The 23091-nt window shown below is 35.1% G+C and overlaps 4 protein-coding genes across 4 annotated transcripts; 2 read left to right on the top strand and 2 right to left on the bottom strand.

Moving 5' to 3' along the window:
- The first annotated feature begins 360 nt into the window (after positions 1–360).
- Hao (Hydroxyacid oxidase) lies at positions 361–2825 on the top strand. Its single transcript, XM_076122619.1, has 9 exons — positions 361–572; positions 756–907; positions 994–1114; positions 1189–1323; positions 1496–1624; positions 1711–1843; positions 2040–2159; positions 2248–2359; positions 2629–2825. Exons 1-9 carry the CDS (start codon positions 439–441, stop codon positions 2694–2696), a joined length of 1104 nt encoding a protein of 367 aa, XP_075978734.1. The 5' UTR covers positions 361–438; the 3' UTR covers positions 2697–2825.
- Positions 2818–6348, bottom strand: LOC142986269 (uncharacterized). The gene is made up of 9 exons (XM_076134687.1): positions 6328–6348; positions 6033–6155; positions 5651–5887; positions 5320–5415; positions 4914–5035; positions 4457–4598; positions 4193–4241; positions 2975–4116; positions 2818–2904 (listed from the first exon to the last, which is right to left on the bottom strand). Exons 1-9 carry the CDS (start codon positions 6346–6348, stop codon positions 2818–2820), a joined length of 2019 nt encoding a protein of 672 aa, XP_075990802.1.
- A 491-nt stretch (positions 6349–6839) lies between these two features.
- Positions 6840–10525, top strand: LOC142981169 (beta-catenin-like protein 1). The gene is made up of 13 exons (XM_076126880.1): positions 6840–7001; positions 7153–7356; positions 7576–7722; positions 8030–8161; positions 8385–8544; positions 8639–8730; positions 8812–8943; positions 9120–9268; positions 9407–9582; positions 9696–9862; positions 9954–10049; positions 10187–10283; positions 10413–10525. Exons 1-13 carry the CDS (start codon positions 6972–6974, stop codon positions 10499–10501), a joined length of 1671 nt encoding a protein of 556 aa, XP_075982995.1. The 5' UTR covers positions 6840–6971; the 3' UTR covers positions 10502–10525.
- A 71-nt stretch (positions 10526–10596) lies between these two features.
- On the bottom strand, positions 10597–23053 carry Gclc (glutamate--cysteine ligase). The gene is made up of 11 exons (XM_076126870.1): positions 22475–23053; positions 21938–22049; positions 18004–18187; positions 17510–17682; positions 16424–16623; positions 15142–15338; positions 14566–14737; positions 14060–14257; positions 13561–13731; positions 12644–12825; positions 10597–12386 (listed from the first exon to the last, which is right to left on the bottom strand). Exons 1-11 carry the CDS (start codon positions 22718–22720, stop codon positions 12215–12217), a joined length of 2007 nt encoding a protein of 668 aa, XP_075982985.1. The 5' UTR covers positions 22721–23053; the 3' UTR covers positions 10597–12214.
- Positions 23054–23091: the final 38 nt, after the last annotated feature.

Consider the following 23091-nt stretch of genomic DNA (forward strand, 5'->3'; position numbering starts at 1 on the left):
ATTTAGAGCTGCTAGATATGTGCAATCAAGAACATTAGTTGCCACCTCTGCAAATAAGTAGAAAAAACTAATAGATAGTTAAGGAAGTAAAGTAAGTAGTAACTTCTCCCTTTACTTAGAGCTGGCTTTAATCGATTAGCTCTGTTTACTTGACCGTCGGGAACAAGACCTGCGTTAAATGGTAGGTATGTGTTAATGTGTTGAAATCATAGTATTGTTGCATACAAACATATCTCATAAAATATATACTTGTCGTAAACTTGTAATTGACGTAAATGAGCAGCTGATAAATCTTGGGAGTGGGGCAAAAATGACCTGTGCCCTAATACATAATACTTATGAAGATAAATAACTTACGAAGATCTTGTTATCTTTCATTTGTATAGCAAATGAAGTTCGAGTTATACAGTTTAGTGTAAAGGGTCCAAGTTAGTAGCCATGGACAGATACGTAAGTGTTAAGGATATTGAGCAAGCGGCGCTATCATTGCTGCCTAAAGGTGCTCGTGACTATTACAAAAGTGGTGCCACAGATGAACAAACCTTAGCTGAAAATAAATTAGCTTTTCAAAGGTAAGTGTTTCTGCGCATCTTTGTAATTATTGTACACTAATGTAGACTGTACAGTGTACAGTTATTGCTTATCTTCTTGAAGTGGCTATTAAAATGTAGTTATAGTATTTCCTTACTCACAGATATAATAGTGAAACAGATGAACTTTTTTGATGAATAATTAATTATAATTTGTACTTTCAGATTACGTATACGCCCGAAATGTTTGGTAGGAGTAGAGCGTTGCGATCTTCGCACAAGAGCGTTAGGAAGCGAAGTATCAATGCCTGTTGGTATATCACCCACTGCTATGCAACGCATGGCTCACCCAGAAGGTGAACTAGCTAACGCCAGAGGTAAGATTTACTTCTTCCCGTATTCTAAAAAACAGTTGCTAGAGTTTTAGAATTGTAATTTATTTCATTTGTATATTGTTCTCTAGCTGCTCAAGAAGCAGGTACAATATTCACACTGAGCACCATTGCTACGAGTTCTATTGAGGAAGTGGCTAAGGCTGCGCCCACTGCCACAAAGTGGTTCCAGCTTTATATTTATAACGATCGGTGAGTTCTAAACTTTTAATTTCTATGGCAAAGTAATCTCAGAAACATAATTCACGTGTCTTACCTGCTTACAGGGAGGTTACTAGAAACTTAGTTCGACGAGCTGAAATAGCAGGATTCAAGGCGATAGCTCTTACGGTCGATACCCCGCTATTTGGAATACGACGAGCGGATGTAAGAAATAAATTCACTCTGCCACCACATCTGCGGTAAGGGACAAAATCTCCGATTACCTATATGATAGGCAGCAAATGTATGAAAAAGTATGTTTTCCATCTGATCGATACTTATATGTATACAGAAGTAAAGTCCCGGCTACCAATACATACATAAATTAACAAGTTAAGCTTCTAATAAGTATGTGTTGATTTTCTGTTATAGGTTAGCGAACTTCGACGGTCATCTTTCGACAAAGATACAAAGTACAGACGGTGGTAGTGGTTTGAATAAGTACGTTGAAAACTTATTTGACAAATCTCTGACTTGGGACGAAGTCAAATGGCTGAAAAGGTAACAAAAACAAAATAAATATGATCAAAATACAGTGAACTTAAAAAATTGCATTTGTTATTATATGGTATCTCATTTGTCAACAGTATTACGAGCTTGCCAATCATCGCAAAAGGTGTCCTTCGAGGAGATGACGCTGTAAAGGCAATTGAGGCTGGCTGTTCCGCAATTTTGGTATCTAATCATGGAGCGAGACAATTGGATGGAGTTCCTGCATCGGTAATTCATATGAAAATATTCTAGAACAATCATATTTTAATAGGTTTTTGTCGTCAGTGAAATATCTTACTCTAGTTTTTGGGTTTAAAATGACGGCGACGATCTGTCGATATAGTGCACGGATCGTTTGCAGAGAAAGGACCCCAAATTCTTTAAATTCTATTAAGGAAGTTATTTAATCTACTACCATTTACAGATTGAAGCATTGCCTGAGATCGTTGAAGCAGTAAAGGGCTACAATGTCGAGGTGTATTTGGACGGCGGTGTACTAACGGGCACAGATGTTTTCAAAGCTATAGCTCTCGGTGCTAAAATGGTGAGAAAAAGATCTTTACAGACCTAATATTGAGGTTAATAAAAAACATTGGTTCTACTTTTTTTAATTCCTAATTTTAATTTTATAGGTGTTCGTTGGACGTCCTGCCTTGTGGGGTTTAACTGTCGGCGGTCAGGCTGGAGTTAAAAGAATGCTTGATATCTTCCGCACAGAATTAGAATATACTTTGCAAATTGCAGGTAAATATTCAGTTCTTTTTAAACATTATCACATCAAATAAAGTTTCATGCAATGTTTTAGCTACCTGAGGGTAATTATTTTAGGTTGTCGCTTGACTTTTAAGTTTGACTACAGGTCTTCAACGATCTGCATGCTGAATTTCAACAGAATCCGATCAATAGTTTTTATGTAATATCTAACATACATCGATCCCCACAAACTTTCTTATTTTTCATATTAATAGGATAGTATGGATACAAAAATAATAATGAATGGTATTTGTTTGTAGGTACTCCTACTATTGCTGACATCACGAGGGATATGGTGCGCCACGAATCTGCTTACAGTAAACTATAACTTTAAAGTTTTCTCTATTATTATCTGGACTTGTGATGTGATTATGTAATTTATGCACTGTAGTATAGCACAGAATATTTTTTTTATGAATAAATTAAACCAATAATAAATAATAATCATGCTACTTTATTATTAATTTTCGATAAAGATTGTACAGAACCACTGGTGTCATGTAGCTTTGCTGTGGCCATAGTTGCTTGGAGATTTTCTGTGAAAAGAAAACGTCTTATTAGCATTATATCACATTGAACTAATTACATAAAGGTACCGATCATCACCTTGAAATCGCAGCCGTACAAGTTAATTCCTAGTTTCAGCTTCCTCACCGTCTGCCTTAAATATTCGTCATTAGCTAGTTTGTGTTTGAGTGCAACAGTATCGTTACAAGTATTACATGAATTAGACTCCATACTGAAGTCGAAACCAATAGACTTCTTACTACATTCATGCTTTAATATCGCATCTCTCTTTCGCATATAATTAGTGAAACTGTAGCTGCAATTTGATGAATCTTTATCTGAAATACGATTTGCAGTCCTTGTTTTTGTTTCTTCCAGACTAACTTTAGGTTTAAATATATTTTTGACAGTTTTAACTAGTGTGGTGCAGGACTCATTGATGGTGTCGAAGAACCAGCCGCCGATGGAACGTTTATTTTCTTTGTCAGTACTTTCATCAATTCGTTTGAGAATTTTCACAGGCTTAGGACGAATTTTCCTTTTATGAATTTTTCGCTTTTCTTGATGCTCCAATACCGAAATAGATATCGACTTTTGCAATGTATTGTGCATATGTCGCCTCATACTTCTATTAGTGTAGTGTTTTTTGGGGGTAGATACAAACATTGGTTGGAAGTCAATCAACTCAGGTGTACTAGGACGCCTGTTTTCCTCTTTCACAGAAGACTGTTGTAAAAGAAATCTTTGAGTGTTAAAAGTCTTACTTCGATCAGTTCTTTCAAAACGTTCTGTATTTCGACTTCCCGTCTCAGTGGTAGCGGTTGTATTTATTTTGTCATGGTTTTGAAGAAATGAAAAAGATAAATCTTTTGCTTTCATTTTGGGACCTGCTTCACATTTATAAAAGTTATTCGATACAGGCTGTTTAGATAACATGTTTCTTTGAAATATGTTTTGAAACAAAACTTGTTGAGTTTTAATCTTATGTTCCTCTAATTTCGAGTTTTCAGCTGGAAATAGGCCTTGTAGATATTTTATATCACTTTGTGGACCACAGTGATTTATTTCTTTCATTATGTTTTGGAAAAATATGGTCGTATTGGTAGTATATTCTAAATTAGGTTCTTTATCCAGCGATTTGTTTATTGTTTTGTTTGGCAATATAGCTTCTTTTATTCTCTCTTTATTTGGTTCTATGACCTCTTTTATTTGGTTATCTACTGGAGGGACGTAAGAAGATCCTTCAAAGAAAAAAAAACAATGTTATTTATAGTTATCATACATTAAGAGACGACAATTAGTAATCTATAGTCTTACCTTTTGGTCCTAACACGTAATACAGAATAACAGTACTCCATTGACCCAACTGTAATTAGAGAATGAGTGACAAATTTTAATATCAATTGCTGGTCAGGACATTAAAAAGAAGAGATATGTTTGTCTCAATTTTATTGTAAATACAATTAAAATCTACGTATTAACTAATATAGATGTCGCCACTTCCCAAAGAGAAAATCAGCTTGTTTAAACGTAGGTAAGTAATAAAATCCGAGGTAAAGGTAAATAAACCAGACATGTTACCTGTGATTGTGGTCCATACAGCCGTAAGAACTCTCGCAAGTGTTCACATACATTGGTGTTACGTACTACTTGAGCAGTTTGAGCGGAACTCTGCACTAATACGGCCAGGAGTTGCAGGCACACCTCGTGCTGTAGGAACTCTCTAACAATAGAAGCTGTTATTATCACAAAAAATAATACCGTAAAATGGGGTATAATATATATACATACTTTAAGAAAATTTGGGATTAATTTGATTTTCAAAATAAGTATAGCTCGCATGTAAAGCTAGCGATGTGTTCAGTTTTCCCTGTTCTCGTTACTAAATATTGCTATGAATGAAATTGTAGCATTTCTAATAGTGTAATTGACCTTAAATTGTCCCTCATTTTCATTTTTAAGTAACCCCTGTATTCAAAAGTAACCCCGTTTTACCGGTATTATTTTGCTAGTGTTAATACTTCATAGTATGAATTACCTCTGAATTATTGATATTCCATTGCATTCAATAAACAAATTAATATTTCTGTTATGGTTCCGTAGCAAACTTTGCAGCACTAAGAACACTTCGATGTTCATATGACTGCATCTCTTTATGCACTGCAATTTTAAGAACGTAAAATTTAGTTTGTTGAACCCTATTTACAGACCTTATTTCCAAGGAGGCTTATAGATAAGGGTTTGAGATACTATCTTACTACTACTACCTACGGGACTAACCTCCGGTTTCTGAGGTAAATTTAGCGGTAGTTTATCAATCCAATAGCGTTAAAACTCATACAAAAAATAAGTAGAATCAGCACAGTTGGTGCTTAATCTTATTAACTAACTTAACATAATTCCTGCTTGAGTGTGAATTGTACGATTTGTATGAAATACTTTACCGTCGGCACTAGATGAGTGCAGTAGCTCTGATTCGCTTCTACCCCACGGCATGTCTCAGACAGACATCGACAAAGTGAACGCCACGCATCTTGATGCTATACAAAAAAAATGGTAGGTTCATGAATCGAAATAACTACCTTATATTTATTAATAAAAAAAATCGAACCCATGTCGTCAAACACAATTCAGATAGGTACCACTGATCAATTGAAGCTGACATTTATTTTCAAATTTTACGTAATCATTGAATTATTATAATGAAACGGAGAGCGGGGCATAGATTGGAGACTTGTATTCAGTGGGTATGATTAATAATTTTATTTAATTTACCATCATACAGCTTGTGAACAGCTCGCACATGGTAGCTAGACAGCCACTGCTACGAATCATATTTTTAGCGTACAGCAGCAAGCTCTTCCCTCTGCGAGAGTCCTCGTCGACAGCGTACAAAAGAGCCGATATAAAATTAAATGTAACGGTCATTTTCCTTGGAGGACTGTTCGATAACACGTTACAGATTTTGTCGTATAAAGTGTTATACGTGATGATAAAGTCGATATCAATTTCCTGAAAAATTCATTATTATTATGGTCAGCGGAAATCTAAGCTATTTTGGACAGCAAACATACGGTCATCTGATTCTGAAAAAAATAATATATTCCGGCCATACTTTGCATTGCATATTAAATCTACTAGTTAAAAATCATCTTACATTTGATACCAAATATGCAGATAATGTAGAAAATAATTTCACATGCATATTGACGTCATTGTTAGTGTGTAATATTTCTAGAATTCCTTTTGTGTCTAGCATCTTAGCTTGTCTAGGAATGTTCTGAAAACGGGAATAAAAAATAAATAACTCAATAGAAAAGCAGGGAGTCAAGCAACAATTTCAAGGTAATTAATTTAATTATAAATGTATGCTATCAGTGACCACAATAATATGTTAGGTATATATTATTTTGTTGAGCACCCAATAGTCAGTACTGTCTGAATCCTGTTACCTTAGATATAAAGTTGGTCATATTTGGCGTGGTGTTATAGGATTTTTTGATACAACTGTAATTAACTGCTGATAATTTATTTATGAATAATGTTCACTTAGCTCTGTTTAAATATTTTCTTCAATCTATGTGAAAATAATGATAATGATAACAGGACTAATTCAGTTGAATGTTATGGTTTTACCGCCTAAACTAATTTTCCCCTTTGCTATAGACAATATGTTAATGTTTTTTCAATATTAATAATTTCGTATGAGCCGATTTAATCGACTAAAATAATTAATCTACCAAATTTTTTCTAGCACGTTATTTCTTCGGAAACTTATGTAGGTATTGTTAATAAGCTTAATTTACAGATATTAAAAAAAATAACATAATGTTTTCGGTTGTTTTTGATGTAAATTTATTAACCAAATTGAGCAAGTCGAGAATGTCAGTAAAAAATATTTGATTACAACTAAAATAAACAATGCACATCCCTAATCCCTAATGTCACTTATGTGTCTGTCAATTTCTGATATCGCCCAACCAAGAGCGTTTTTATCCAAATCAGAAATTGGGTGTTTATTGTTAAATGATATAAAGAATCAATCACATGAAATACTTGTGTTCGTAGGCTATCTGTAAAATATTGAATTAGAGCCATGGACGTTGGAGAGCTACTTTCATTCAAGGTAAAATTTATATGAATCTTCTATCTTGTTAGAAGCCGCTTTTGTTTACATTCCTTAGACATTTTGGCAATAAACGGAGGTTAATAACTATTATAATGTATATTTATTCATCTGTATTCTATTTTAATTCATTGCTTCCGTTTTTCATCAGCCCACACCAACACCTAAGCGGCCTAATGAAGAAGATAGCGACTCCGATGAAGACCAGGCGAAGGCATCGAAGTTACGCCGCATGGGAAGATCCAAATCAGATCACATTCTGCTTACTGCCAGTAAAGTTCTTCCTAAAGAACCTTCGATAACAGATAAGGAGAGAGAAGATATTCTAAGATTTGTTGAAACAGAAGCTACAGAGGTTAGTATTATTCCTTACTTTTAGTTGTTTGAATGAAGATAGTTTTTAGAGTAATAAGTATACTGCTTTTGCTTTTAATATTTATGTGGAGTATGAATAATTCTTATCAGTACTGGGTACTAAGTTTATGTGACTTAAATGATACACAAATATATATATTGTTATTGATATAGAATGATTAGTGTATGCAAATCATAATTTTTCCATTTTTATTCACAGGGTGATGTTCTTGATGAGACAGCAGTTAAGAAATTAGTGTTAAATTTTGAGAAGAAAGCTCTTAAAAACAGAGAGATGAGAATCAAGTTTCCAGATCAACCTGAAAAGTTTATGGACAGTGAAATAGATTTACATGAAGCATTACAGGTAATGTTTTAGATATTTTATAATCAGCCCATTTCAAATATGCAAACTAAGGCATGTTATTTTATCGGAGTCTCTTGTTCACACTTACACATTGTCACATTTCTATGATTCTTTTGATTATGATGTAGTTTGCAGCTTTGTAATGGTCTGAGTATAGTATCATAATTCTAGCATTTGTATCAAGAGTTCAAATTATTTAAGTTTTCAATCAATTTTTTATTAAACATAAGTTGTGTACTCGTTTAAATCAAGAGAGTGTATGTGTATTATCTTTTGCTAAGGCAGTTTTGATTTTCTTTTTTCACAGGACTTGAGTGCAGTAGCCACTGTGCCAGACCAGTATCCCTTGCTGGTAGAACTGAAGTGTATAAACTCTTTACTGGAATTACTATCACATGACAACACTGACATTTCTACAAAAGTTGTTAATCTGTTACAGGTTAGTACTGAATATAGTACCAGGATTTGATACATATATTTTTTTTACTAATGTCAGTTGCAAGCATAGCCGGTCTCTAAGAAGCTATTGGTGCGAGTTACTAATAAAATTATATACTGCCATTGTGAGTTCAAGACCACTTATGTTTTCTTTGTAATGTGTAAGAGATTTTAACATTTTCAAAGACAATATGACATAATATCTAACTTCAACATTTTCACAGGAACTAACAGATGTGGATATTCTTCATGAGAGCGAGGAGGGTGCTGAAGAGTTAATCAATGCATTAGCTGAGGCTGAGGCACCGGCACTACTCCTTCACAACTTGGCCAGGCTAGATGAACAGGTTCCCGATGAAAGAGATGCTGTACACAACACACTAGGTACTGAAATATGATCTTGTATGAACTGCTTTGGAGCTATTGGCCTTTTTTAAAGTTCACATGTGAATCCCATTTTTGTTACTCTTTGGTACAGGTATTGTAGAAAATCTAACAGAATTCAGACCAGAACTGTGCTCAGAAGTAGCAAAACAAGGCTTTTTGCAGTGGATACTCAAAAGACTGAAGGTACACCATTTATATTTATATAAAAATCGCTTGCAATTCAATGTACCTATTTTTATTTTAATATTTCGTTTTATTTTCTAGCTAAAAGTGCCTTTTGACGGAAACAAATTGTATGCTACGGAAATATTGTCGATTTTATTGCAAACAACGCCAGACAACAGAAAGATGTTGGGAGAGCTTGATGGCATTGATGTTCTTCTACAACAGTTAGCGGTATGTACAAATTAGTAAATTTTAATGTTAATTTTTAACTGTTCTTATTGTAGAGCTAAGAAAAAAAAACACGCTTTTAATTTAAGTCTTAAGTCAGATTCGTTGGTTTTTGTTGTTCAAAGTGAGGTAAATTTACCTTTTTTGATAAGTTTATTATAGCTTTTATAATGTTGCAGTTTTATAAACGCAATGATCCCGCTGGCGCCGAGGAGCAAGAAGCGATGGAAAACATGTTTGACTCACTATGTTGTGCGCTCATGGAGCCATCCAACCGCGACCGGTTCCTGCGCGGTGAAGGGTTGCAGCTTATGAACCTTATGCTTAGGTAAACATTATTTCGTTTTATCAGCTCTATCCCTTAGTAGCGAAAATGGGCAGCAAATTTCGCTAATCTTCATTTGCATTGGATAATTTGAAGCTTTATTAAAATTCAGTTGGAGTAATCTAAAATGTCTTATTTCAGGGAAAAGAAAATGTCTCGAAATGGATCTCTAAAAGTTCTCGACCACGCCCTAGCGGGCCCCGAAGGTCGCGACAACTGCAATAAGTTTGTAGACATACTGGGATTACGTACTGTGTTCCCGCTGTTCATGAAGACTCCTAAACGAAAGCGAATCTTAACTGTGGATCAACATGAAGGTTCGTAAAAACACAACTCTAATTACCCTTCCTGCGACGTTAATTCGGTCGCTTGCGTTGCGTACCTTTCCTTGTTATTAATTTTATCGTTTATAATGTTTTTTTTTTCACAGAGCACGTGGTGTCTATAATAGCATCAATGTTGCGAAACTGTCAAGGGAGTCAGAGACAGCGACTGCTGGCGAAATTCACTGAAAACGACCTCGAGAAGGTTGACAGACTGCTAGAGTTACATTTTAAGTATATGGATAAAGTTGATCGTACAGAGAAAGAGATGGAGGTAAAGAAAAATACAACACATATTAGAAAAAGCTTAAATATCAGTAATAACTTTTATGAAGTATGTTCTAATTTCGTCTTTCTACTTCTAGCAAGAAGATGAAGACTTGGATGATGACGCTCAATACCTAAGACGACTGTCGGGCGGCCTTTTCACATTACAGCTCATCGACAGAATTATATTAGAGGTAAATATTGACATGAAAATAACTTTGTCATCCTTTGCCCTAGGAAACACGCCAAACCTTTTCCGGTGAAGAAAATAAAAACAAGACTTACATTGACATTAACCCGGGATGAAACTGAAATGTCTCTTATTTTTTAGGTATGCACTGCTGGTCCTTCGACGATAAAGCAGCGAGTGCAACGCGTGCTGTCCCTACGCGGTGGATCTCTCAAGATTATAAGACACGTCATGAGAGGTAAATATCATTTTCACTTTACTATACAAACAAATTCCTTTTATTATCGTTAACTCCCGCGTACTCTGTATCTATTATAAGCAAGTTTCAGAATCTAATATTATACTAAACTGAAAATTATTCTTATAGAATACGCGGGCAACCTCGGCGACGCCGGCAGCGAAGACTGGCGCCAACAAGAGCAGCAACACATATTGCAACTTGTCGATAAATTCTAAATATAAGTGATTTTTACCATTCAACTTTGTCTTATCATTTCACACATTCTTGTTAACTTTATTAGAAACATTTTGTTAATAATAAAATATATCCAAACAATTAAATAACTTTATTGAATGCATATGCTATAGTAATTAAAAACCTCACTAACAGTGAACAATATAACAAATTACATAAAAATAGTTCACAATGTAAACAAAATAATCCACAATTAAAATTACTAAAATTATAAAAATAAAACTTTAACAAAAAGTAATTTTGTGCTGTATGGGTTTTATAGCAGAATCACTCAATTTAATAAATTGTTAAATCCTGGTTCATAATTAATTCTAAGTAACCATTAACACCACATTATATAAAACACATTTGCAGTACAAAAATGATACTGTATCAAGAGTTATTTTGATTTTCAAAACGAGCGACGTATATATTTGCTCTTGTCATAATTAATTCGGTAACAGTATTTCTAAAGCTGTCGCCTTGCCGCAACTACGGCCGTAAGCGACGACGCTGAAGATTGTTTACTGACTGCATTGTAACACATTGTACTGCAAATGTATATAGTGTTTAACCTTAAGGTCAAACTTACTAGGTAAGTATACAATTTTGATGACTTTCTAAACTGGGGCTTTAATATAAATATTGTCATAAATATATACAATTTCATGCGCAATAGGATATTCCAATTGTATTCTGTATATCGTCATATTATTAAACATAGTCACAGTTTATCAAAGTACGTAAACGAAATATATTTATCCCGTATAATATACGATAATATTAAATGGTGAATAAGTTTAAATAATTACAAGTTAAGCTGTAGTTACGTTATATCATAAACACTGACACTCTTCGTCACTTCCTCAAAGAGTACACTACTGTTCACTGCATTCACAACCATTCTTTATAATATTTTCATTTCTATTTAAGTCTGGGCTCAATATTAATTTGTTAAGCACTGGTTTGGAAATGTTTGAGCTAATACTGTTTTAAATGCTAGGTGACGCATATTATCGTATGCGCCATTAAGTAACTAAACAATAAATACAAATTGGGTGTAAGACTGTCAAAGTTAAATCTAAAGGTACAAATAACCCTGAGTTGAATAAGTACTATATTAAGTAGCACGTATCTTGTTGCCTGAGATTTATAAGTCATGGCCTTATAACGAAAATTAACAAATTATTTATAACATAATCGTAATATGATTTAACTATATCAAATTTATATCGCGCAAAATGATCATCATTGTAGATGTTACATTATTATCCAATATTAAATATGGTTGAATTCTAATGTTATACGATCACATAACGCGAATTTAGAACTACGGACAGAACTCAATGAAGTTCCGTCTAAAACAGTAATTTATTTAATAAACTGCGAGATTTATAGTTTTAATTCTAAGGTAAGGTCACGTTGGGATCTATACTCTAAATAACTCGTGTGATAAATGTTAGACATCACTCACCTAACGCGCGCAATGTTCGTCACAAGGCAGAAGTCAACGTGCACGACACAGAACGTTAGGGAATGTAAGAAAACACATAAGATTTAGCTTGTACCCTGTGACGAATGTTACACGTTAATACTATAACACAGTAGGGTAGCGATGCTGTCTTGGATAAATCTCGTCACAAGAGTAAACAACGTAAGGCAACTCTAATTAGATAACAACAAGTATAGGCAGGGGGTTGAAGGCACGCGGCGTGTTAGGAACAGTCCTTGCTCATCATCTTGCTGAAGGCTTTGGGAATGTCTTCGTTGGTCTTGGACACGGTGCTGCCGCCGAGCAGTGTCGGCGCCGCGATCTTGCCCATTTGTATATCACACGCGGTTTTCAGTAGGTCGTAGTTTATCTTTTCAGATACGACCGAGTCTTTTCTGTAAACAAAAACAAAATTATTTTGAATTTTATATCCAAAGAATATTTACTTTAGTTTAAGATCATATGTTTCTTTGACAAAAATGGCAATCTCAAAGCACAGGATCAGAAATTATACACTCGTCTAGAACAGGCGCATACGCTCTTATTGCACGTGCGAGAAAATACGTGCAGAATATGTAAAGGCTGTAAAATACATTAGATTAATACCATAAGGGGTTACCCTAACCACTACTAAATATTTGTTATAACTCACTTGTACTGTGGGTGCGTGGTGACGAAGTTCCTCATCCAGGTGGCCATGGTGGAGATCTCGCCCGAGGCGCGGCGCTGGATGAGCTTGAGGTACTGCTGCACGGAGCAGTGCGTGTCCGCGTCCACGTCCATGCCCGACAGGTACGACTCGATCAGCGGGATCAGACCCGGGAATATACCATCCTGTACAAATTAACATACCGACATGCATTCAAATTCATAATTATAGAAATTTCGTATTGAAGAATTGTATGTTATTATATAATACCATTTTAACAAATGTAAGTATTTCTAGCGATTGTGTTAATAAAAGTAGTTGATAGATTAGTTGGTAAATTTGTTCTATTTCCTATAACATTAGCAAGATCAAATACTGTGTGTTTACAAAATCTGCTACACTCTTAGATATTCGCATTTTATCTTTTAAATATGTTTCTAAATATCAACTGTGTTATCACGGCTCTGTTCCGGTGTGAGCTCATAACAATACAAGAGAGGCAATCAAACAGATTATCTTGAGTGTGTTTTATGCTACTCGTCTAATGATAAACATCGAGATTGATAAGTCCTTGTTTAAAATATTTCACTGTGATATTTATATGATTATACTTCTTTCAAAATCGTGATTGTGTCAATTATTAGTTTCACATACATACTTCATACACTGCGCCTAATTACATTGTGCATTATACGGGAATCGAACCCAGGACCTCGTGATTGTCGTGGTCACACTACTACTCAGCACAGCACCTAATTATTGTTTTTAAAGATATTTATACCTCACTTAAATATAATTTCTCTTTACTTAATATCTAATACAAGCTTAGCAGGAATACAGCCAGTGTCATACATTTAGCAGTATGCATATTCGCATAGTTTAGTTAATAATTAGCGAGTATAATACTGCAAAACTTTTACCTTGCCATTGACAATTTCGTCGATGGTCATCTCAGCGTAGAGGTCGGACTCTAGCTTGGGGTCATTGTTTTGTTTGGCGAGGTCTGTGGGGGCGCCCACGTCGCGCCGCCACCAGAACTTCTGACTGAGGCACGCATCTCGCCGCTGAGCGCGCTGCATGTTCTCATCCACCTGGGAACACATATAATAATAATAAATTAAATCCATTAATGTCCCACTGCTGGGCAAGGGTCTCCTCCCGCAACGAGGGAGGGCTTAGGCATTGAGGCCACCACTAGAGGCACACAATTGTACTAAATAAATCTTAGGCATGCAAGGTTGCATCACGATGTTCAAGAAATAATAAAGTTTTATCAGGCATAAGTCATTATCCGCGCATGCTATTCGACCTTGTTGGGCGCCATAATTATCTTTAAAATGACAATATTATTAAACAGCCGACAGCTTTTATCCTTAGCAATTACAGATAAGTGAAATTTCGCGTAGATATGTATCTTACTTTGCTAATCGGCATGACGAAGTTGAGGTGGTAGGAGAGTATGACGCGAGTGAGTAGTACGACGAAGCACACGTAGGCGGCGTTCTCGAAGTCGGTGAGTTGCGCCTCGCACGGACGGAACTCCACGCGCCAACCTATCGACGAGTTGGGCGGCGGCGGCTTGAAGCGCATCGTCTGCCAGTTTGTTGATTGTATGTTCTGAAAATAAATAGTATTGATTATTATACAATAACATAGAATCGCTTAAAAATCTTTGAATCTTCCGCGCTAAAAAACTCGATATTATCTCGCGAAGGTTTATGAAAGCTCATAAATCTTGTGTTTTCTGTTAGTGTACATTTTACCTTCAATAGATTTAAGTAGCTTGTCGCACGAAATATTTTAACCCTTTAATGCATACTTAATGATATAATTTTTTGAACATAAATTCGAAACTACTAAAGACGTCTACGTGCGCGCTGTAGAAATTCGTGCACGTATGCTCTAAAATACTACAAAGTACTTACCTCGAAATGGTCCGAGTCATTCTTGTCATCCTGGTGCACTTTCTCCGAGAATAGCGAGACAGTGTCTCTGATGAAGAGATGCGACACGTGCAGCGCGAGCGGGTGATCGATGCCGCCCTCGCGCAGTCGCCGGTATATTGCCTTGTCGTGCACTATGTCTATGTCGTTGTACCTGACAACAATATATAAAGCCATGATGAAGGTTCTTGATAGGTACTAGATGGCTTTAGTAATTATACGGGTCGTGTCTTTAGTGTTGCCAGTATTTAAAAAAATAATTAGTGAAATGTAGAAAAAATATTTGAATAGTTTTGTACGTGGGCCTGAGCTAATCCGGCCGGATCTGATTTGATATTTTCACACACAAAGGATTACACAAAAAAAACATAAGATCAATGGTTGCGTGCTTTGTAGGTAAAGCACAGCGCGCGTGACCCGATTTCCATACTACAACTAAAGGTAGCCGAGTTATTATTGTATCACAAATGTAGGTACTGTATCAATATGCCTTTGGTATAACTGCCACTGGAACTACGTACAGCTCAAGAATGTTTGTAGCATAAGAAGAGCACTCACTTCTCATTATCAGGCGAGAGATACGAGTCGATGGAGTCGTAGCGGGACTTGTTGATAAGGAACTTGTTGTTCTTGAGCGGCTCGAGGCCGCGCTCCTCGCGCGTGCGGCAGTCCACCGACGCAGAGATCACGTTCCAACGACAGTCCACGTCTGTGAGGAACCCGCGGTAGATCGGCGACGCCGCTGATAGAGCCAACTGTATCACAATAACACATACCATATAAAAATCTATCGAAGAAATTAACTAAAATCCGGTACAGAAGGAACTGCTTTTGAGTACAAAAATTATACGTTAAATTGAGAAAAATAGTACACAAAGGTTTATTCCCGTTTCATGGCTAAAAAGACAAGGTTGTTTTTAGAGATTTTGTGTAAAATAATAATATTTCATGTCCTCGGCGATATCTGATCGTGCGTGACGAAACACTGACTGACTGAACAAAATCATCGACTAATTTTTTTGTTGGTTGTCCACCTATCTACTAAATTCAATTACTAAAAGAAATGTTGATACCGGATGAACCGGAACTAGAAGTGACAATTTTAAAAAATGCTTTAAATTTTCTTCATTGAAACTAGTACCTAACTATAAGAGGCGAAATTTTTATAGTAATAAGATTTTAGTAATAAAAAGTAACAGTTTTTACAATCGAGCACATTTATTAGTAGTGATTCCTAATTAACTCATTGTTGGTAATCTTATCAGTGAGTTGTTAATTACAGCGTATAATGTAATAAGTATAATCGATCTCTTCTGTGACCTTTGCGTTGTCGACTGAGACCTAAGTCTATGAAAACGAAACTAATGACAGTTTTTAAATAAGCTGCGTCAATGTACTGCCGCATGTCGCTTACGCTTAATTAATTCTGATAAAGCAACTGTAACGGGAGACCAATCAACATGAATTAATGGATGTTTTTTACACGCAAATAGTCCGTGGAACGAGCTGCTTGAAAATAGACAACGGTTTCAAACTATAATTCTGATTATACCGCTGTAAGCTTTGTCTTAGATCAGGGATTTACCCTGGGATTCGCGGACCTGCTTCAGGGGGTCCGCAGGCAACATAAAAACTACGCCGCTAGATACATGTAACGAAAAAACACTAATTCATGTAAGTAAAACATATCCATGAAACTTTTTTGCAAATAATAGCAAGTGAGCAATTATTTTATTATTATAGGGGTCCGCTTATCACAATAAAGTAGCACTAGAGGACCGCACTAGAAAAAGGTTCGGAAACTCTGTCTGAGATATATCAACAGTGTCAAATAACGTACCATGATAGGACAGAGTGGCGCAAGTTGATCGTAGAGCGTGCGTGCTTCAGTGATACAACACGCTTGGAAGGTGAGCTGCAGGCAGCAACAGCCCATGCCGAAGCCCATAGCATCCATGTACACGCAGTCAGGCTTCGCCGCGTTGGGCTCTAACTGAGACGAGTTGTCCACTGGTATCTTCGTGTTGGTATCACGAAACACTAGGAATTTAAAGATTAACCCTCTTATTCATAAACACACTATAAACCTATTTTAGTTAAAAAACTACTATAATATGTTTTCTCTTCTTCATTTCGCTAAGGAGTTAAAGAAACAAAACACTTTATAAGCCTTTCATAACTTCATATATTTTTAGGAATAAGGGGGCACGTACATACATACACAATATCATATCGAGTAATTACCACCACAAGCTGCTTGATTCAATCTGTCATTAAAACACCTGACATTTATAAAAACCTATCACTGATACTATCTGTATAATAAATAACTCATAATCCTTTTTCAGCATTCTTATTTATTTACACAGTGACCATTATTTTATCCAACACCGATTTAAATCTACTTTTATCTCTATATGACCAAGAATCGAAACAGATTCATTTTATTCTCTGTCATTATATCAAGCAGTTTAAAGAATGAACTGTAAGAAGGTATGACTATGATGACTTCACACAAGGAAATCATCATGCATCATAAAATATATAGGCCACACAATGTGCAGGTTGTTGTCTAGTCATTTATACATGATGTAGGGTTTTCCTCCATGACTCTTAGTAAAAAATACATTGGGATAACACAATACAATATGTATTATACTACACTCAACTAATGATGACTGGTACTTGTGGTAATTACATAGTTGTAATAATACAGTTTGTCATTCAAATATCTGTAGGTAAAACTTTATTGTCATCATTATTATGTTTGAATGAACAAGAGACAAGTTTAATGGGAGCTTTGTTTACAAGACAATATAATGTGGTTTCTAGTGACTAATTATAACATGAAATTGTATGAAAGAAGATGAAAAAGATAAAAGACGAATAAACACTATTCTATGTATACCTATTTTCTAATACATACCTGGTAAATTGATGGCTACTTTTTCTCCTCGCCGATTTCGTATATTCGAAGTCAAAGTTTTGAATCGCGGGTGTCCCGGGAATATGCCTTCGTCCGGGAAGAAGAGAGACTTGGTGACGCCTTCGTGGGGCGTCGGAGGATACGGTGGGCTTGTGAAATTCGGACATCCTAGCCTGGAAACAATGCAGTTATTAAAGGATGCAACAATATTAGAAACAAATCCCTCCGTGGCGCAGTGGTTTAGGCCACCACCACCATTGCGTCGGGAGGTAGTGGGTTAGATTTCCACACGGGTCAATTATTTGTGTGGTCCACAAATTATTGTTTCGGGTCTGGTTGTACTTTGTGTCCGTTGTTTGTATGTTTGTAAAAGTCCCGACACAAGAGCAATTCTTAGTGCGGGAGTTGTTTAAAAAAAAAATAGAAATAGAAAACCTTGGTATCAATACAGGTTACGCAGATTTAGCAAAAAGTAAGTAGGTAATATATTTTACCTGGGGAAATTAGTTATGCTCATGATAACTTCACCAGGGTGTAAGAATGCGGACGCCTCAGCTCTGCGGAACTGCATGTTCGCCTCCACGATGTTGAAGTGTGCGAGGAGACCACCGTACGGTTTCCCGGGTGTTCCTTCCACCATATACGCGCCATACTCGGGTCGCCAGAGAGATTTTACGTCTAAAACAAGAATTATTTTATTCTTCTAGCAGATTGATCACAAACGTACCTATTTTTTCTTATAGTACAGGATTAACTAATGTATTGGATACCTACACATCAGAATAAATGGATTAATTATATCTAATCAGACGCGTAAATAGTTGTTTAAGTATCACCATAATCCTCATTTCAATCTCAATAATATATCAATGCGGAAGTTCGCCTCCCTGTAGGTACATCTTAGGTAAGTATTTATTCATTGAATAGCAGCTATTACTTAATTGACGCGATGTTCTTGTCTAGTTAATTGAAATTTAGTAGCAATTGAAATCTACTGAAGAGTCCTTTGTTTAACTTTAGGTACTAATACGAAGATATTTTTACTACAAATCAATATTTTTTTATTTATATTAGATGCAGATCAGCCTATTGTTGCAATCGTAATAAGTCATAGTGCAATGTTCATACATATAAATTACGTAGGTATATAAATTCACCTTTACAAATAGCATCGTGTTTACTATGTGCGATAACAAACTGTGTGTAATTTAACGTCAACAAATTACAAGTATGCAACTATTTAGATAGTTTAACAATCATGTTGGCAGCTTGAATGGAGAAACGTTTACGATAGCAAGGCGAAGGTTGTTGTCTATCCGCTTTGAAGCAGGTGCCTTGACTTTTTTTTACAGTAGGTATAATATTTTGTCCCAGTGATTTGTGAGTGACAGTTTTATCAATACATAATTACTATCACTACATATTAAACAATTGAGGCCACTCGTCGCGTCTGCTTGTCTGTTGAAAATAATCTCAAAGTCTACTGAAAAGTTTACCATGCGGTTATTACCAATAGATAAAGCGATTCCTGAGGCAAAAAAGCTGTGATTTAAATCTTATGTACTATCGAACCAACTGATTCATGACCCATTTTGCCGATAATTCGCTTGACACCGTCAAAACAGTAAGAATTTGGTCTCTATCGTCAAAGTTGCACTTAGGACATTTTAAACATGCATACGACTGTGTTATGATGTATCTACGACTACATACAACTTTGACCTTTGTTATTACAGTGCGTAGATACGTTTTCGATAAATCACTCTTAATTTGAATGTAGAATGTGAATAGTCTAAACTCTTTTCACTACGAAAAAACCTATTTGTGTCGAATATCAAATAGCACGTCATTTAGAAATCTGTGAAACGATTAGGGTAACCATTACAGTCATTGCCCATCATACAGTGATTGCCAATGTTAAGGAATAATACTTTTATTTTAATTTCTAAAGTAACCAGTTCAAATTAATTGCGATATATGTCATTTTTAGAATATTGGTAACATTTTTAATTTATAGAACTCATGTCCGACGTTTGTGCGACAGGTGTGTAGTTCGAAAAGAAAAAGTAAAAGTTTGTTGCAATATTTGTTAAGGATAACACATTTGAATTAACAGTATTCGCTAGTATTTATGGTTTTTAAGTGTTTTATATTGAATTAGTATAAAGTTATTGAAACAAAGGACTGATGTTCTTTTAGAAAGAATATTTAAGTTGCGTTTATAATAGAGTTTATGTCAATGTTTTACTAAATAAAGACACTATTGACCAAAATTGTGTATCAATTCCTTAACCGGGTAATAACTATGCTGGTTACCCTATATTATTTAATTTTTATAGTTTCATTATTTCCTATAATGGCCGAATAAACCATGCTCTGAGTGGGTATCGAACCCACTCCTGACGCGTCGCAGTCGTAACATCAACCCACTACGCCACGGAGCCTGTTGAAAACGGTAACAAAGCATTATTGTATTGGCGAACAAAGATTTGTCGCAATAATGACAGATAACAAATTCATTACCAAGGAAACGAAAGGTTCAAGCCAATTTCGACCTACGCGTATATAGACGCGTTTTAGAAAATGAGCACATGGTGGGTCATGATTCAGTTTGTTCGATAGTACTTCCTTAAATATTAACTTCGTCAATGGTAAACTCGAGTTTAACTCGTTGCAGTCAGTTAGTACATAGAGTGGAATAAAATGAAGGCGGTCACAATGGTGTTGATGAATTGTAAATTAGCACTTGTAGTAAGTAGTCAGTTTATGAAACATGCAACGCGACACTTCCGTCGTGCGTATTACGAATATGTTATATGTACATTGATAACATTCACTATATAATATGCACTTTGATAAAACATATGGCTTTTCCGATAAACCAGGAAAAAATCTTGTCGGTTTCTCTATGATGATTAGTTCAGGACTTTCCTAACTATCTCAATTACAAATCTAGCAAAACATGCGGAAAAATAACGAAACGCGACTTTACAAACATTTATACTTTTTGTGGTAGTCTTTACATGATAATTAGTGATCCATAAAATGATCAAACTTATTTTACGACCTTATAATTATTGCGTCGTAATGTTAACTAGGATAGACTAAAATAAAATTTTTACCTTCCTTCTTACTATCTTGAAAAACCCAAATATTTTCCTTATTATTGACTTACTCATCTAGTTGAGGATAAGAAAAACATATATTTTGAAAGACCAACTGTTATGGTAAACAGGTGTCACATAACAATTTCTGTAAGATTTCACTTATTATTCACAAACAATTAATCTTTTATTACCAGAGGGAAAAAAATAAAAACATAAATAATATTTATGACAAATTGAGAGACTAGTAAACAATGTTGTCAATGAAAGTAATGTATATAATTATGAAGTAGGCAATTTAAAATCACAATTATATTGCTGTAGGTACTTCATATCAAAGCCATGGTTATCTCAACTCATAAAGGAGGTCTTATCATCTTCATTAACTTGTTCACTTAATTAACCAAGTCTTTATATCTATGTAGAATACTGGGGGCCACTCACATTATAAAAGTATATATTTTATACAGTTCTTAAAGGTATGCAAAGTCCGTAACTGCACTAAGCCAGCATGGTAAACTTAAGGCCTGAACCCTCTTTCATTACAGAAGACCCTCGCCTAGCAGTGGGATATTAATGTGTTTAAGTTTATTTAAGTATTTATACTTTATATGACTGAATAAATTGATAGAGTTTATAAAAAAATGATTGATACATTTATTGCAGTAGAGTAAGGTCACACAAACCACTACATTGATAATAATCAGTATGGATTTTCATGTCAGTGTTACTCATAGCTAGATGTTTATACTTGTATAGAAAACACATCAATGTTTGAATCATGATGGCCTTGGTTGTAAAAATATTGATTGTCATTCTCTGTGAATACACTAGGACCCTGAATTGTTTTGCTAATCATACTTAGTATATTATTATGCATGGTCATTGTAATTATTAATTATTATTTAACCAGCCTCTGTGCTGTATCTTGATTGATTTATGATGATATTATAAATATTTTTTACGAGCATATATTTTGTTTCTTATAGCCACTTAGAGCCTGAATCGACCACCATTTATTTGGTAATAAAAATTTAAAACAAGCTTTAAGACTGTGGTAACTGTTTATAAAACTGTATGTGGAAATAAATATAAGGATTAATATTGTATATGACTGACATTAATGAGTGCCAAGGTAGTTAAATCTTCCAAAATAATTAACTTTTCTTATACTATAAATGTACTTATTAGATTCTTATTCAGTTAGCAAAGCAAAAAATAACTATATTTTTTAAAGAATTGCGCAATGGTTGTGCAATATGTTATTTTACTATTAGTCACTAACTATCTAAACCTTAGTTCATAAAGATATGTATTAACTTACTCTGTGGGTCTGCAAGTTCTTTTTCTTGCAACTTTGGTAGGAGATCCTTGGCCCTAAGGCTGACTGTTGCTCGCTGATTCTCATCATCAAACTTAACTATAATATATTCCACCTGTAACCAAGGTTCAAAGATAAAAAACTTAGAGAATAAAACCAGAAAAAGTACAAAGTTACTTAGGATTAACCCAATTAGGTATTAAGTAGATCCCAAACTAGGCTAGGCCTGTATCTGTATATTTAATAGCAAATATAAATATCATACTCTCTGTACAATCACAAGAGTAAATTAGGTTTGTAGTCTTTTAGTAGTAGTTGATGTTTCAGATGATTAGTGATGACAAACAAAAATTATTTACCATCAGCATGATGTTCTAATTTTGTTCCTATAGTCAAAAGTATGATTTAAGAAAATAGGACAAATATATTTTAAATTATATTGATGTTCTGGCTTATCTATTCCAGCATGGTAAATACTAAAAATGCTACAGTTAGCAGAAAGGTCTACATTTGTGTAATAATTATATAAAATAAACTCACCTCATCCCCCCACTTGAGTACATCGCCAGTGCGGTCCTGCAGTTTCTTGTACAGGTTAATAAATTGTTCGATGCCGTGTTGCCGGACGTGCTCCGCCAACGCCTTCGTTTCTTCCCAAGTCAGAGGATTCCCTTCAGATAACAGACCCATCCTAGCTTTTTGTACGTACGGTAGGCTAACACGTGACTTGTACAAGCTTTTAACACCACTAAAAAACAACGATCTCGTTCTTAGGATATTGTTCATCAACCATGTAATTAGATGATTTGAAAATGGATACAACTTGTTATTGTATACAAAAACACAGCAATATTGGTTGCAGAATGTTTAATAACTACAGCACGAATTGTAATCACATCGAAATAAAAGCTGATGCCGAAATTTACGTATAAAATGAATTTATCGAACCAAACTAGAACGACAGACAATGCATGACAAAAACAGAGCTTAACTTCTAAATGTCTGTATTTTTATCATCAGAAAAAGACAACCGATTGCCAAGTTCACTTGTAATAAATAGAGACAGACAAATTCAACGAAGCGCTATCAATACAAGGCTGCTTCAACTCTCAAACATTCTTTTTATCAATGGAACATCACGAAGTTGTCAGTCATCT

Source organism: Anticarsia gemmatalis, chromosome 2 (genome assembly GCF_050436995.1).
Source record: "Anticarsia gemmatalis isolate Benzon Research Colony breed Stoneville strain chromosome 2, ilAntGemm2 primary, whole genome shotgun sequence".
NCBI lineage: Eukaryota > Metazoa > Arthropoda > Insecta > Lepidoptera > Erebidae > Anticarsia > Anticarsia gemmatalis.

Excerpts from the sequence above, each read along its gene's own strand:
- LOC142986269 (XM_076134687.1), bottom strand. The coding sequence starts at position 6,348 with ATGACCAACTTTATATCTAAG. Across the intron at positions 5,036-5,319 it reads GCACTCATCTAGTGCCGACG|TGCATAAAGAGATGCAGTCA; the intron begins GTAAAGTATTTC and ends TTAAAATTGCAG. Across the intron at positions 4,117-4,192 it reads TTACGTGTTAGGACCAAAAG|GATCTTCTTACGTCCCTCCA; the intron begins GTAAGACTATAG and ends TTTTCTTTGAAG.
- LOC142981169 (XM_076126880.1), top strand. The coding sequence starts at position 6,972 with ATGGACGTTGGAGAGCTACTTTCATTCAAG. Across the intron at positions 7,002-7,152 it reads GAGAGCTACTTTCATTCAAG|CCCACACCAACACCTAAGCG; the intron begins GTAAAATTTATA and ends GTTTTTCATCAG. Across the intron at positions 9,583-9,695 it reads AACTGTGGATCAACATGAAG|AGCACGTGGTGTCTATAATA; the intron begins GTTCGTAAAAAC and ends TTTTTTTCACAG.
- Gclc (XM_076126870.1), bottom strand. The coding sequence starts at position 22,720 with ATGAACAATATCCTAAGAACGAGATCGTTGTTTTTTAGTGGTGTTAAA. Across the intron at positions 22,050-22,474 it reads TACTCAAGTGGGGGGATGAG|GTGGAATATATTATAGTTAA; the intron begins GTGAGTTTATTT and ends CCTTGGTTACAG. Across the intron at positions 15,339-16,423 it reads CGCCACTCTGTCCTATCATG|TTGGCTCTATCAGCGGCGTC; the intron begins GTACGTTATTTG and ends ATTGTGATACAG.
- Hao (XM_076122619.1), top strand. The coding sequence starts at position 439 with ATGGACAGATACGTAAGTGTTAAGGATATTGAGCAAGCGGCGCTATCA. Across the intron at positions 908-993 it reads TGAACTAGCTAACGCCAGAG|CTGCTCAAGAAGCAGGTACA; the intron begins GTAAGATTTACT and ends ATTGTTCTCTAG. Across the intron at positions 2,360-2,628 it reads ATATACTTTGCAAATTGCAG|GTACTCCTACTATTGCTGAC; the intron begins GTAAATATTCAG and ends ATTTGTTTGTAG.